Source organism: Heliconius melpomene, chromosome 18 (assembly GCF_056956725.1).
Source record: "Heliconius melpomene rosina isolate 202511_hmr_F chromosome 18, ASM5695672v1, whole genome shotgun sequence".
Classification (NCBI taxonomy): Eukaryota; Metazoa; Arthropoda; class Insecta; order Lepidoptera; family Nymphalidae; genus Heliconius; species Heliconius melpomene.
This window is the reverse complement of record NC_140406.1, coordinates 11,201,692-11,217,460: the sequence shown is the minus strand read 5'-3', so window position 1 is coordinate 11,217,460 and position 15,769 is coordinate 11,201,692. Positions and strand designations below refer to the sequence as shown.

Genomic DNA, 15,769 nt, shown 5'->3' with positions numbered 1-15,769 from the left:
CTTAAAAATACTTTTATTTGAGAGTCATAAGTAAATAAGCATACCTAATAATTATAGTTAAGTATAAAAGTTAAAAGCTTTATTATGTTACAGACCTTCCAGGTTATACCTTTCTCTTATCACCCTCCTCATATTATAATTATCAGTTACCTTACATTTAAGTGTCTCTTACTCTTAGTGTGCATTAACATATATACACTAACATCATAAAGTAGAAGAGATGATTTGGTTGAACGCTGTAATCTCAAGATCCACTGCTAGGTAAATAGATTTTCTTAAGTTGTCTATTTCTCCAGGAAGGCTACTATTTCCTTATTGTTTTGTAATGTCACTTCACCTGCGTTCAGAGTTTTCTCCCACATGAAGAATGAATGGGCCATGTGCCATATACGATCCTTAATGTATCTATTTAGCCACGCAAGTAAAGCCACGGCCTTAGACGCTTAAGCTTTTAAATACATCCATTAATATTTATTACTATCTATATAAAATATCACAGTGCTATGGAACTACCAAAACTCTTCTCCGATACGTTCCGTCTATATTTTGCTACAGGATTACATTGTAACGATTGTTTCTCTTCCAATTCTTCTAACTTCAAAGGTCTTCCTCTGAACTCATCTTCTATTTGCTGAAGAGTCTTATCTTTCGTTTCTGGTAACATTACCATTACTAAAATTAAGTTAATTAATATTATCGATCCGTAAACTACGTATGTGCCCTGTAGACCTGTTTTGTCTATCAGTTGAGGGCATGTCATGAGAGCAATGAACATAACACCATTTCCCGCGGTCATGCTGATGAATCCTCCAGTACTCCTATACTCTAAGGGAAACACCTCGCCTCCTAAAACTTGAGGCATTGGAACAGTGCCCACAGCTACAGCAAAATATTGCAAATTGATCAACAAAGCTGGTAACCATATAGAGTCGTACTCCCACCCATTTATTCTGGCGTAAACGTATATCGCAATGGCAAAATGCATGACAACTGACAAGATGCCAGTAGTAAGTACCATCATTCGTCGTCTTGTCTTGTTGATCACGTAAACTGCGCACGTGTTAAAGACTATTCTTTGTGTGTCTAAGAACACCATCCAAAAGTGAACATTTGCTTTTGGCCCCATAAGTAGCCCAAGAATAACTGTTGAGAACGACGCCATCGTTGTCCCACCCGAGAACTGCAACATATTCAAGCTAAATATCATAATTAATATGGGTTTGTAGAATTCTCTTTTATGTATGACCGTGCTTAGCTTCTTAAATATATTGGTATCTTTCTTTTCGTTTGTAACAGCTTGTTCGTAAGCAATTCTAGCTTCAATCATTTCTTTGAGCTCTTCTTCTTCCTCATTTCCTCTCAACCATCGGAAGACTTGCTTGCATTCATCATATCTACCTTTGGACACTAACCAACTTGGCGATTCCGGAGTGAATATGATCATGACCAGACTTATAAATGAAAAGAACACGCAAATTAAGGCAGTTTTTTGCCAGTTGAGCAAAGATCCTATGAGATGGACGAAGAATATGCCAAAACCTTGAGTTAGAGATACAGTAGTGAGGAAGGCTCCACGATTTTTTGGACTCGTGTACTCTCCTATGAGGACTGATCGCAATGTTAACAGCATACCGGCAGAAATACCAGCAAGTAATCTTCCAATGATCAACGCCTATAAAAGATATGAAAAAAGATTATAGTTAGACAAGAGACAGTCGTGGCGGAGGGGCACAAAATGTGACTGTAAAATCGACTGGATGTGGGTGCAACACCACTCGAGGATATGAAATATTTATTTAAATTTATATTTTCATTTCTTCCCTCTGGTGTCGAAGCAAAGCGCGGCGTTGAGTTTCGCCACTCAACACGCAATGCTTACAGAATTCAGTAGAGTCATGTAATACTATGTTCCCTCTGCTTACTAGTGGGCAGCACAGTTAAGCATATTATAGACTTACCAAGGGACTAGAATCTATTTATTCATTTTAAATATTTTTTTAATTACACTAAAAGCAGATACGAAGGAGTCTTTTTAATTATGATATTGGTGTTATATCATTGTTGTTAATTCAAAGAGAGATTTAGATGATGATCATCCAGCATTATCCACCACTCTCTACTTTTCTAACAAAACGCAGAATAGCAATTTACAAACCTCAACACTTGTCGCCAAAATGACGGTGGACCAGCTAACAAGGCCAAATATTGTAAGAGTATAATGCGTTGTCTTCCGTCCAAAGCGGTCCATGATGGGCAAATTTAGTAAAGTCCCCAGAAGCATGCTCAGGGCAGGCATGGCCGCTGCAAAGAAGGTTTTTTTTTATATTATATTTTATGTATAAATCTGGTTACCAGTATTTTTGTTTGAATGTTCAGACAAACACAAGAACTAATCGAAATACTTATTTTTATTTATAGAAAAATAAACTGTTTTGTTAATCCTTTGGACACGTGGAATTTAGGGCCTATTTGGCGGGAAATCACATTGACTATTTCGGGCCTCCTTGATGTTTAGGGATCTGGGATAGGGCTCTAAGTAAAGTATGGTAGAGACAAATAAAACGACTTTTATATGTTCCATAACTAAAGATTTTCTATGAATTAATTATATGGACTGTGTTACGTCATACACATTGTATGCAATTTGAACCTAACCGATTGTATCAGATGATAGTCGGTTCAAATTCCATTTCAGAAAATGTTTTTTAATAATATGAATTAGATAAACTCATTGCCAATTAGTAACAACTAGATAAAGAGCTAGAATATATGAAAATATCAATGTTTTAGTTGTAATTTATTCAGTTCATATCTTTAAAAAAAACTAAATAGACATTTTTTATCTTTTGATTCATAAACGATAATGCCACATTACCATTTATGTAAATCACTTCTAATTGATTGTATAATTTTTATTATAAATTGAATTAAATTATGTATTAAAAATAAAGTACATAACACATGAATGTTTCATCGAAACATTTTTTAAATCAAACCAATAGTTCTTGGGAACGTTTAATATTCAAGGAAACAAACTCTTCAGTTTTTAAATATTAATATCTACATATTATCCAACTGTAATTTGTGAAAAAAAATACACAAATACAAATTGCACAATTCATTTAAATCATATACCCAGTTTTTTAACAATCTTACCTATCCATGATTCACTTTCTTTTGTCAATGGTATTACAGAATCTTTCTCTTTTAGTTGTGGCAGGAGAATGGCGGGGAAGCCCACGCTGCATCCAAAACTGATGATATTTAGTCCTACTGCCGCTGTGACGAAGCACTGAAATGTAAGAAAATATCATTTATTAGGTACTTTCTTTGGTTATCAATTTCCTATAGCTTTTTACAGTTAATGTGTCTGTTAATGTGTATTCCCCCATATGTTAGGATAGGTAAAGGGAAACTAGTGTTAAGGCCCACCGTTCGTGACATTGCCTGCTCAGACGCTTTTCTTGTTATCAGAGATGAAATGATAATAATGATATAGGTACATGCAGATGGCTTGTCCATCTTTTGGCTTGGTATTGCATTTACTTATTTGAAATTCAACAACGATGCCGGAGAAACAAAATTACCGAGATGAATAATATCTGCAAGGAACTAGATAACCGCTCTGCAAGATACGAAACTAAAGATCTATTCCAAAATGTAAGCTGTGTGAAGTAAAAGTTAAAGAAGATTTTCTGCTCCCATATAAGTCAAGTGCTAAATAAACTAATAGCGACTTCCTTATAACTAATAACAATTAGTTCAAGGATTTGATAATATTTGAAATATTGCTCGATGATTTGATAATATCTTAAACTAGCGGACGCGCGCAGCTTCGCTTGCGTATTTAGGGGTAATAAACCAAGAAACATGTGTTTAATGAAATATTTTTAAAAGTCTAAAAGAGTCGGTGGTTTAAGAGTCGGTGGCGATTTAAAGATTTTTCCATACAAACTTTCAACCCCTTATTTGCACCCTTAGGGAGTGAATTCTAGAAAACCATAAAACACATATTCAATTAAATATTTTTAAGAGTCTAAATTTAAAATTTTATAATAATCGGTGGCGTTTTAAACATGTTTCCATACAAACTTTCAACCCCTTATTTGCACCCTTAGGGGGAGAATTCAAGAAAACCAAGAAATACATGTTCAATTAAATACCTTTAAAAATCTAAATTTCAAATTTTATAAAAATCGGTGCCGATTTAATTTTTTTTCCATACAAACTTTGAACCCCTATTTCACCCCTTCAGGGTTAAAATTTTTGAAAATCCCTTCTTAGTGGATGTCCAGATTACGAAAGTAAACATCTGTCCAAATTTCTCGTTTCTACGCACAGCGGCTACGGCTGTGCGTGCGTCTTACCTCAGTCAGTGAGGACAAGTCCTTTTATATATATAGATTAGTCAGATAATGATTACAATATTTTTTTTGTTAGAAATATTTTACGCTATAGCAAAATATTTGTGACAAAAAATAGACATCTGTGCATTTGTGTACAAATAAAAGAAGATTATGCATCCCTGTGTTTATGATAAATAAAGATTAAGATAAGTATGTATTTCTAATGCTTAAATTGAAATTTAAAATTTAATTATTAAGTTAACTTTAAAATTAGTTTTGAACAAGTGTAATATTTAAGAATTTAGAACTATATACATACCTAGTCATAAATTCTTATTAAAAAATATTCACATATAATATATCTATGTAAATATAATTTGGTTTCTAATCATAAATTGGGCTGCGCTTAAAATTAAAAAATAATATAATATTTTTGCTCAATTACTTAGTAGTCGTAAAGTAATATAAATGTGAAAGTTCGCCAGGATGGATGTTTATTTCACTTTCACGCAAAAATTACTGAACGGATTTAGATTAAACTTTACAGTGACACTTATAGATACACAAGCTTAAGCGTAAATAATAAATATTTGTTAATTTGTCAAATTCTGATGTAACATTTAATTTGCACGTTCGGGGTACGGGTGTAATACAAAAAAACCTTTTTAAAATTATTTAAAGTTTACCTGTCGATAAAACGGTGTCCATTTCACACACATATTTGAATATTAATTAACTAACACATAGATAATGAATCTTCATCACACCTCCCTCCGTTTCAGAATGAATTATTTTTTATTATTTATATAAACGCCTAATCTCCTGATATCGAATTATCAGTTAATTACATAATATTGTGAAAAAAAAACTAGATTAGTTGTTTTACATTTTTACAGTGTTATTTCACACTAACGCGGAAAGAAAAGAAAATTGAGATAACGTATAAAGAATTGAATGTAGTGATGTAGGAGGATTTGAACCCGTGCCTCTTGGAAAGCATCCAAGCGTTCTGATCTGGCCAACTTTGTCGAGGGCGGGTTTGGCGCAGGGGCACAAAGTGTGACTGTAAAACCGACTGGTTGTGAGTTCAATCACCACTCGAGGAGATGAAATATTTATTTAAATTTATATTTCCATTTCTTCTCTCTGGCGAGGCAAAGCGCGACGTTGAGTTCTGTCACTGAACACGCGATGCCTCCAGAATCCGGCAGAAAGTGGGGAAGGGAGTGTCTTAACACTAGGTTCCCTCTGCCTACTCTGCTGTGTACGGGATACAGCGTGAAGCTGATTTATTTAGTTATTTTATTTGGTAGACAAAGTTTAACCGAAGAAAATGTGCCAATTTTGCTTTTAAAATGTTGATATAGTATTTCTCTTTTTTTAAATTCCAAGGATTTTCTTTTTCAATAAGTCTGCTGAAATAAAACTAATAGATGTAGATATTTTATATTTGCTAAAAGTGTTTAAAAACATTGTAAAAAAATACAATGTTATATACATTATGGTACAGTAGGACTACTAGATCTTCGATTTGACATCTTCCTTTCATAATTATTTATTGAATTTGACTTTAACGAATGTTTTTCTTCTAAATTGTCTAATCTTAATCTCACACCTCTAAATTCATCTTCTATCTGCTGAAGTGTTTTGCCTTTAGTTTCTGGTAATAATGCTAACATTATTATTAGGTTTAGCACTAAAATTGAACCATAGACTATGTATGTACCGTGTAGTCCAGTACTGTCTATTAGTTGAGGAAACGTCTTCAAAGTCACGAACATTACTCCACATCCAGTGGTCAAACTAATAAAACCACCGATCGTTCTGTATTCTAAGGGGAATACCTCGCCTCCTATGACTTGGGGCACTGGCACAGTCCCAGTCGCTACAGCAAAGTATTGTAAATTGATCAACAGTACTGGCAGCCAAAGAGCATCGTAGTTCCAACCATTTATCTTACAATATACGTAGACTGCTATACCAGCGTGACTAGCAATCGACAGTATTCCTGTCGAAAGTAACATAACTCGACGTTTAGTTCTATTTATCACGAACACTGCGAAAGCATTACAAATTATCCTCTGACTATCTAAGATCACCATCCAAAAGTGAGCGTTCGCACTTGGTCCCATCAACAGGCTGATGATGACAGTAGAAAAAGCAGCCATCGTGGTCCCGCCAGAAAATTGCATAAGCATATTACCGTTGATCATAATTATGATGGGTTTGTAAAATTCTTTTTTCCTTATAATCCTTATCAGTTTTCTGCAAATATTGTTATCTTTGCTTTCTTTAATAGCAGCTTGATCAAATGCAATTCGCGCTTCAATCATGTCTTCTAGCTCTTCATCTTCACGTGTACCTCTCAGCCATCGGAAGACTTCCCTGCATTCATCGTATCTGCCTTTGGACACCAGCCAACTTGGAGATTCTGGTGTATACATGATCATAACAAGGCTTACAAAAGGGAAAAATGCACAAATCAATGCAGTCTTCTGCCAGCTGAATAGTGAGCCAAGTAAATGAGAAAAGAATATTCCAAACGTCTGTGTTAGAGAGACAGTGGTGAGGAAAGCTCCACGGTTTTTGGGACTCGTATACTCTCCGATGAGAACTGATCGGAGCGTTATGAGTATACCACCAGTTATTCCCACGAAGGTTCTCGCTATGACCAAAGCCTGTTAATCAAAGAAAATATTTAATTAAGAAATCGTTTCATAGAATTTAATAAAGTCCTTATAAATAACGTTAACCAGTAAAAACAAACTAAATTGTCCTAGATACAAATATAGTAAAAATATTCTTACGTATCATCATACTTAACACCCTAATGGAAAGTCAAAAATAACCAAGTGCTCAAACATTTTACTTTAAATTAGCAAAACAAGGATGCTTTAGACATTAGTATTATACTCCTATGGTTATTTCCATAGCAAATCTGTTTCGGGGATATTGTAACTTTTAGAATAATTATTTAAAAAAAAGATAACTCAGAAAACATGAGCAATACTGCAATTATCATTTAATGGAGAGAGAGAAATAAAGTATAGTAGTAGTGATAAATCATTTCGTTCTTATTTCCAATTATTATTATTCACTTAAAATTTCTATTACATATGTAACGATTGGTGCCTGCAGCCTGCACCACTTATAAGGTACCATCTCATATATTTATCCATACCCACACACTAGTAGCAAAAATAGTGATGTACCAGCTGACGAGAGCAATGATAGTGAGGGTGTAGTGCGTCATTTTCCGTCCCAGCCGGTCCATGATGAAAAGCGTGATGATATTCCCGATTACCATACTCAGGGCGGGCATCGCCGCTGTAAATAATAATAATTCAGATATTGTTAATATAAGAATATTAATACTAGAAGGTACTTATAGCATATATATGATATTCCTCACCTATCCACGACTCAGCTTCTTTCGACAGTGGTATCTCTGAGCGTACATCTTTCAACTGCGGCAGTAAGATGGCCGGGTACCCCACGCTGCATCCGAAGCCTATGGTATTCAATCCCACAGCAGTTGTAACGAAACACTGAAAATTATATTTAAAAAAAATGTAAATTAAATCAGCTTCACGCTGTATCCCGCACAGCAGGCTAGGCAGAGGGATGGTAGTGTTAAGACACTGTGTCTCCCACTTTCCGCCGAATTCTGGGGAAATTAAATTGAGGCCTGGTAACAAGACTTGGCGCGTAATTGAGTTTCGTCACCCACCACGTAATGTCCCACTCTCTTCGGCGGAAAGTGTGAAATGAAATGTTTTAAGTCTTAACACTAGGATCAGTCTGTTTTCTAACCTATGCGGAAAGAAGCGTAAGCGGCTTTTTCGTTTTAGCCTTTCAAAAGTAATGTGAAACAATTCCTCTACACAAGGGATTTTTTTTATAAAATACTAAGTACAAGTTACCTGTTTCATGAACGGCGATATTTTATATCTACCCGCCATAGCACTGACTCTACACAAGAAAAAAGGCTTCAGTTCAGTTTCTTCAGTCCTTAATTCAGTTATTTTGTCAAGAATATCATTTGAACGGAAATCACTTTGCAAGAACCACTTTTTTAAACGGCATTGAATTTGAATATGACAGGTGACGAAAGCATAATACAATATACAAAAATAATTGTAAAGATAATTTCGCGATATAGTATCTATTATCGTGAACGTCACCAAAACGAATCAGATAAGGGACCCTAAAATAAATTTGTATCTGGATAGATAATAAAAATTATAGTATATCTATATATAAATAAATAAATATGACGTCCTTGTGGCGTAGTTTAAGTATAATATTAATATGTTAGTAGTTTGTACCTATAGCTTCACACTCATGGTCAATTAATATACAAAAAATAATTAAAAAATAAATAATATCGAATCTATGATTTGATAATCGATTAACGATGATTATCGAGGCCAAGATAGCGCAGCAGCATGGTAGGTAGATTGAACTAAGTGTTAAGACACTCCGTTACCTTCCTATTAATTCTTAATTCATAATTAATACATTCCCCAAGTGGAAACACAACCTACAATCACCGCTTTTACAGTAAGAGGTTCGCTGTGCTGCTGCACCCCGACAACCTCATCTTAATTATCATTTAACTATATATTATATAGGTAGTATTAAGTTCATCGTTTATTAATTTCTGAATTACTATTAGATGCCGGTACTTAACTCCGCAAATAAAAAAAACTAAGTCAATCAAAATTTACGTCTCCGTAATAAATAACGTATCGCCTGTCATATAACAATGCGGCACACATTGATGTCTCGTGTCGGCACATAAACTACATAAAGATGACAACAGTTCCTGTAATAAAAAAATCCTATTCGGACATCTGTGGAGTCGACTCATTTTATTGTTTGTTTTTGTTTTGTTCTCATTTTGCAGTAGAGAGGTTTGTAGACCAAATTTAGTTACTTACGACATTAGGGGGCATTATTCTGTGTTCTATTTCCTCTCGGGTTATGTAATAATTCTGAATATCTCGCTCTAGTGACATTACAAAGGGTAGTGTTGAGTTTTGCCACTCAACACGCGATGTCTCGAAAATTGACCGGTATGTGGGGAACAGATTGTCTTAACACTAGGTTTCCTCTGGATGTTGGAGGTATATGAGGCATATAAAATGCTAAAAAATTGTAATCTATAATGAACCGCGTCGCCCTTTTTACTACAGTGAGGAAATGAAAATGATTCGTTTCCCAAATGGGGATCACACCTAAAACCTTCGCATCCATCCACTACATCATCATGGCCTCTTTACAGTATTAAAAAAAGAATTAAATCAATTAAACAAAACAAGTATAAACGACCCCTCCACTAGTTTTACCCATCGTGTTTCGGTTGGCTGAGCACTCGGTGGTATACTTGGGAGCAGCGCGCGCGCATCTCACTAACAAAATGTCCTTAGTCGAAGGCGCCTCTGACACAGACAGACAGGACGGCAACGAGAACAAGAAGAAGGAGAGATCATCGGTAAGTGTATTTTTTGTTTTTTTTTTTTTTACTTTTTTAATGTAGAAGAGCTTAAAAGTTTTATATTATTTTTTTATAATATTCTTTATTGTTAAATATTTTATACAAAACTTATTCTAAATTATTGGCTATTCTATATTTTGATAAGACATAGACATTTTGCTTAGAAAATTTAATATATGATTAGAACTGTCCAATTATATTAATAATTCCAATATTAGTCTAAAATATAGAAAAACTGTAATAAATTATTATTACATCAAATAAGTTTAATTTCAAAGACTAACATTCGACTCGTATTCCCATAATTTTATTCCGATGCGTGTTTCACTGTATTGAGACAGACAAGAAGAATTTAATACAAAATGACGTATTATGTAAAAGGACATGATCTTATAAATTTTAAATTAGTTAAATATAGTCGGTTCCCACTCGAGGAAATGAAAAAAATATAATTTCATTTCTTCGCTCTGGAAACAAGACAAAGCGCGGCGTCGATCTCCTCCAATCAACACACAATACCCCCAGAATTAGGCGGAAAGTTCATCAGTTATGATTGAATGATTTTTTTGAATTTTTTTATAATTTTAAAGTCGTATTCCATACCAAGGGCAGAAAATTATTTTTAGGAAAGATATAATAAATTTAAACGTGCCACTTGCAACCGCCCAGGCGCTCTAACCCCTAGGCCATATGTGCACTAACAAGCTACGCTTATTTTAACATATTTACACTGTTAGCAACTCTAGGTTGGCTCTCACATTTTTTTTTATATAAGAAGCTTTGTTCTATATTGTTATGATTATATAAATTCCCTTTTAGAGATATACTATTTTATTATCATTTTCCGGCTCTGGTAACTTAACCGCAACATTGTGTTCCGCCACCAATATCTCGAAATTAGCCTGGAAACGGTGAATTGAGTCTGTTAAGACTGTTTCTCTTTATGTAAGAAGTATCAATCTATGTGCAGGAGAGGCATGAATTTGAACAAAATATTTTTTTTACTAAAAAAAGCCTTCCTCGAAAAAAAACAACAGCTCGTACTCTTTCTTCAAGCTTTAAAGTAAAGAAAAGGCAAACAAAGACAGCTTTACGCTTTTCATCACATTGAAGGGTAGTTAGAGAATCTATTGTTAAGATACTAAGTCCTCTATAGTTCGCATCTGATTCGCAGAATTCAACATCGAGTTTTGTCTACCAAGGCGGGTTCAAACCCACTTCCACAACAGCTTCAACTTTGAACTTATATCCACTAAATCTAATTTCCCCATCAATAATTATATACAATCAAGAAGACCTTGTTCAATTGGAGTAACAAGTAAATTAGTTTACAGAAACAATATATCCAAACATGGTTTTACGACGCCGTGGGACCGATTCGGCGCATTTACGCGCTTATGTTGTCCACCCACAGCTGCAATTATATGGTATAATAGTATGCGGTTAACTAATTTAATTCTAATTCTATTTATTGATAGTTGGACTGTAATTCAATTACAATTTGGAAAACCTGATGTTTTTAGTTTCTCATTCTCATAAAGCCTTAGCCTCAAAATGTAGTAGGGTAGGCAGAGGGTATCTAATTGTAAGGTACTCTGTTCCTTACGCACGCCCAATGTTTGAGCTCAGAAGTCACAATAATTAATTCCTGATTCTCGAGCTATACTTAAATGACTTGAGCCAAAGCTTGAATGGTTTTTAGTAACCAGTTACTGTATTGTCACCTAAGCTAGGTAGCTTAGGTGACAATAGGTCATAGGTATGACTACGAAGTTTTCATAATTTTTGTAGAGTTGCAATCACAAAACGGAGACAAAAGATAGAAAACGGAACAGATTGATTTATCGTCATATTAATAGGCTAGCCGTCGCTTCCAGCTTTCAGCTAAATATAGCCTACCAGTATAATGGATAATCTCGTTGTCTCCCGTTTCCGTCGGAATTTCGGCGAATTTTTTCTTAGTTTTCTACATTCATTGCCACATGCTAAATTGCAAATAATAATTGCTTTCGAAATCCAATATATTTCTCTGTTTCTTAACCAGTATAGATTAAAGAGTAACAAAAACTAAGTAAGAACTATAAGCCATCTCGAGCGTGATATAAAAAAAATAGTAGCAAAATTCAGTATATACAAAAAAATCCATCCACTCCTCTTTTAACAAGTATAAAGTACTACATTTTTAACGGAAGCGGAGACAATGCCATAATTATGATCGGGAAGACGCAACGACCCGCGACCTCTCGGGTCGATGCTGTCTTCAAATATTTATAAGCTATTGTTTTTATAAAGTGCTTTCAAATGTTAGATTGATTCATTCCATCAATTTTCTCGTACGCACCTTAACGTAATTTAACGTATCTACTAAGTTGCTATAAATTTTAAACTTATAGCTAAATAAATTAAGTAGCACTGCGGCTGAGAAAGGAAAAGAAACTGAACTGCTGCTAGGACTTCTTAATTTTTTATTAAAAATTTAAATATCTTTTTCACACTGTACGCCGCATATAAAAAGTAAATAAAAAATCGACTATAGACTCCAATATTTTTTAAAAAGCTTTTCTCCTAATGCCATCACATGGCTTGAGCATGGAAAATGATAAAATGGTGGCGGAATTCAACGCCGCGCTTTGTCTTGTTGCCAGAGCCAGAAAATGAAAATAACTCATTCTTCTGAGTGGGAATTGCACTCGTGGCATTTCAGTAAATCCCTCTGCCGTGACGCTGTGATGATTTAAATCGGTGACCCCTAAATTAAAACGCAAAATTACTAAACTAGCAACAATAACATGTTAAAAATATTGATCCAGATGTCAGACCCTTACATGTGGAAAGAGCAGATTCACACCTTGATGAAGGGCGGAGACAGTGAGTCCGATATATCGGACTCTGAACACTTTCTTACTAAAGGAGCTTTTCTCCTAACGCCATCCCACGGCTTGAGCATGGAAAAAGCATCGGCTATTTGCGAAAAAATGGAATTCAAAGGCTGTTTCTCTCTCACTAAAACTGCTACTGGCATCCTGTTTAAATTCTCCAGCGTAGATGACTACCAGATGGTCTTCAAGAAGGGCTTCCACAAGGTGACCGGCTCCAGGTTCTATAGAAAGGTAATGCTCTGCCCTTCATCTTTTGGCTGCTATTTCTGCTTTAATTGAAATTTGATCTAATAAAATTAGCTTTAACATAAAATTTTGGCTTACATGTTTGACAACGTTATCTCTTTTTACCCTCTTTTTAATATAATGAATACAATCATCGACTCTATGTTAGCACTAAAGCCGTTAATCTAAGTAACAATTGAATAAAACCAGTAATATATGTATACATTATACACACATATCTCTATAGTATAAACTTCTTGTATAAGAAATTTTCTTTCACGTTTACAGGTTTGGTTCTAAAATATTGGTTTCTCTATATATTGTTTGTAATTTTTTGTGTACAAACATAATTTTGTACTCGTATGTCCATTTAAGTCAAAATTACATTTTTGAACGCATGCACATTTATTTTCCACAAAACAAATTGTTGGGTAGAGAATGCTTAAAAACATACAGACACAGTTGAGTTAGCTACGAAGCTTAAAACGTCGTAGCTAACTCAACTGTGTCTGTATGTTTTTATATATTTTTTTAGCTTCACCCCGTATCCCGCATATAGCATGGCAGGCAGATGCATAGGTTCCGTACCCCACTTTCCATCGAGAGAATTTTCGATATATTGCGCGATGAGTGGCGGAACTCAACGTGCTTTATTTTGTTGCTAAAATATAAAACAATACATTCTGCCCAAGAGAAATCGTAGTCACTAACGTCGCGTTTACAGTCACATGCTGGGGTACTGGGGTACAACGGCCTCAATGTGCAAGAATATATAATAAAATATTTCTCTCTTTCAGATCGCAATTCCTTGTCGTCCACAAAAGACGTTCACTATTTATGTCTACGATATCCCAGATGATGTGCCCGAAGAGGATGTGCGTCACGCGCTATACAAATTCACTTCTGTGGTAGAAGCTGTGCGTTTGCACTTTGCTGGGTCACCTCGTGAAGGGAACACAGGTACATTGAATAATTACTAAACCTATCTATTGTAAAACGTTGTGAAAGATAAGTTTTTTTTAACTTAAGAAGACGTAAAAATTATCCTATTATAAAATATTTTTGCAAGGCAGAGGGTATCTAGTATTAACACACTTCGTTGCCCACGATGCCCAATTTTCGAGACATTTTGTGTTGAGTAGAAGAATGCAATGTCACGCATCTTGTTATCAGAGCGAGGAAATGATATAATTAATTCCTCTGAAAGGAAGTGGAATCGACAAGCGTCAGATGCTATGCCAAGAGCGCTTCATATATACTATTAAAAAGCTGCATATTTACTATTTAAAGTTAGTTTAACTTTAGCTTTCATGCATTCATCAAAACAAAATAAAACCACATAATTTTAGGCACTTCTACCCCGAAACCTTTAGAAAAGACGCCACCTCGTGCCATCACCAATATCGATGGTGAGCTGGTCAGCAGTATGGTACCAAAAGAGGCTTCGAGCGTGATGAGAGTGACACTAGCTAACATCGAAGAGGCTAATATTTTACTCCAAAATGGTTTGGACTTCTATGGTGCAACTTACTTTCCTACTGAGTTGGCCACTCCTGCGCAAGCTGCTAAATTGATTAAGCCTAGCCGGTGAGTTTTGAATAAGAAATAAGTATTTTTTACTAAAATGTTAAAAAAGGCTCATATTATTTTTAGCTAACTAAAAAACAATCGATTGATCCTATCGACAACTTTAATTAATTTTAATACTTACGTTATCTTGAACCATACATTACATCATATAGAATAGAAATGTATATAGAATAGTATAGAAGTAATTAATACCACTATAATCCACTTTAGTAGTAGTAGCAGTAGAATGCACCCTAAAATCCAAATTATTTGTTCACAGAGGCTATGTTTCTAGGGTGACGGGAGGTACAGTGTCTGCCCGAGTTAGGGATCTTCTCCCAGTCTTCGACCAGCAGGGCTTCGCGAAATTCGCACCACCTGCCTCAAGACTTGTCAAGCCAAGATCCAAGTAAAATCTTACGGGGAAAACTAAAATGTCGTCAATTTTTTGTTGAACGTTATGACTTTGGGATTTATGGTTTTGACATAACTTTATTTTAATTCTAATCTTTTAAAAGAAAATTAATCATAATTACGAATCTTGAGCGTTTTGTAAATGGTAATTTCATTTGTAATTACACTTCAATGTAATGCAATAGGGATTATGAACTTTTTTTGTTAGCGCCTGAATTTTGAGGACAGCAATCGTTCAAGTTCCAATTTATTTCCAGTTTATTGTCCAACTTAGTGAGGTTATAAAGATATTATAGAGTTTTTGCGAAGTTGGTTTTTGAGTTAAGCTATGGCGTTTTGAACGTGCTATTTACAAATAGGCACAAATACCTTCAACTGATCAAAAGTTTGAAAGTGTGCCAGATGAGCACAAACTTGAACAGTTCAACAATTTTACCATTTACATATTGTTTTACGTATGAGTAGAGAATGTAAAGAGTGATGTACTTATTAAAATATTCTTAAAAATCGTTGAGAATTTCATATATTTTTTTCAATTATACAAATAAGACTAACATTATCAGCTATCTCTTACATATTCTTTGCACCTGTGTATAAAAAAAACAACACGCTCAAGAGTACAATAACTTTTTAACGTGACGAACTTGAACACATTCACTAATTTATAGTAATCTTAATAATAATAAATAAATTGACTATTAATAATGAGAAAAAAAATGTATTATTACCGTACCGTTATGCATTTATTTTTATTACCCGTAATATGTTATTATGTGCCATTTTTATATATTTTAATTAATTTGTTAACTAATATATGCATTTTGTTAATTTTTGGT

The 15,769-nt window shown here is 34.5% G+C and overlaps 3 protein-coding genes across 5 annotated transcripts; 1 reads left to right on the top strand and 2 right to left on the bottom strand.

Moving 5' to 3' along the window:
* Positions 1-31: 31 nt before the first annotated feature.
* On the bottom strand, positions 32-5,170 carry LOC146529579 (facilitated trehalose transporter Tret1-like). The gene is made up of 4 exons (XM_085201881.1): positions 5,033-5,170; positions 3,157-3,292; positions 2,156-2,301; positions 32-1,672 (listed from the first exon to the last, which is right to left on the bottom strand). The coding sequence occupies exons 1-4, from the start codon at positions 5,063-5,065 to the stop codon at positions 494-496; spliced, it is 1,494 nt and encodes a 497-aa protein (XP_085058007.1). The 5' UTR covers positions 5,066-5,170; the 3' UTR covers positions 32-493.
* A 675-nt stretch (positions 5,171-5,845) lies between these two features.
* On the bottom strand, positions 5,846-8,359 carry LOC146529578 (facilitated trehalose transporter Tret1-like). Its single transcript, XM_085201956.1, has 4 exons — positions 8,270-8,359; positions 7,759-7,894; positions 7,528-7,673; positions 5,846-7,024 (listed from the first exon to the last, which is right to left on the bottom strand). Exons 1-4 carry the CDS (start codon positions 8,306-8,308, stop codon positions 5,846-5,848), a joined length of 1,500 nt encoding a protein of 499 aa, XP_085058082.1. The 5' UTR covers positions 8,309-8,359.
* Positions 8,360-9,663: 1,304 nt separating this feature from the next.
* Positions 9,664-15,762, top strand: LOC146529577 (uncharacterized). Of its 3 annotated transcripts, none has more exons than XM_085202382.1 (5): positions 9,664-9,843; positions 12,657-12,956; positions 13,748-13,910; positions 14,324-14,537; positions 14,800-15,762. In XM_085202382.1, exons 1-5 carry the CDS (start codon positions 9,769-9,771, stop codon positions 14,930-14,932), a joined length of 885 nt encoding a protein of 294 aa, XP_085058508.1. In that variant the 5' UTR covers positions 9,664-9,768; the 3' UTR covers positions 14,933-15,762. The 3 variants fall into 3 exon arrangements, with proteins under 3 accessions (XP_085058508.1, XP_085058507.1, XP_085058506.1); XM_085202381.1 differs by having other exon boundaries at positions 9,665-9,843; positions 14,300-14,537; positions 14,815-15,762; XM_085202380.1 differs by having other exon boundaries at positions 9,668-9,843; positions 14,300-14,537.
* Positions 15,763-15,769: the final 7 nt, after the last annotated feature.

Excerpts from the sequence above, each read along its gene's own strand:
- LOC146529577 (XM_085202380.1), top strand. The coding sequence starts at position 9,769 with ATGTCCTTAGTCGAAGGCGCCTCTGACACAGACAGACAGGACGGCAAC. Across the intron at positions 9,844-12,656 it reads AGAAGAAGGAGAGATCATCG|ATGTCAGACCCTTACATGTG; the intron begins GTAAGTGTATTT and ends ATATTGATCCAG. Across the intron at positions 13,911-14,299 it reads ACCTCGTGAAGGGAACACAG|GCACTTCTACCCCGAAACCT; the intron begins GTACATTGAATA and ends ACATAATTTTAG.
- LOC146529579 (XM_085201881.1), bottom strand. The coding sequence starts at position 5,065 with ATGTGTGTGAAATGGACACCGTTTTATCGACAG. Across the intron at positions 3,293-5,032 it reads GGACACCGTTTTATCGACAG|TGCTTCGTCACAGCGGCAGT; the intron begins GTAAACTTTAAA and ends CTTACATTTCAG. Across the intron at positions 2,302-3,156 it reads AGAAAGTGAATCATGGATAG|CGGCCATGCCTGCCCTGAGC; the intron begins GTAAGATTGTTA and ends CCTTCTTTGCAG.
- LOC146529578 (XM_085201956.1), bottom strand. The coding sequence starts at position 8,308 with ATGGCGGGTAGATATAAAATATCGCCGTTCATGAAACAG. Across the intron at positions 7,895-8,269 it reads TATCGCCGTTCATGAAACAG|TGTTTCGTTACAACTGCTGT; the intron begins GTAACTTGTACT and ends TATAATTTTCAG. Across the intron at positions 7,674-7,758 it reads AGAAGCTGAGTCGTGGATAG|CGGCGATGCCCGCCCTGAGT; the intron begins GTGAGGAATATC and ends TATTATTTACAG.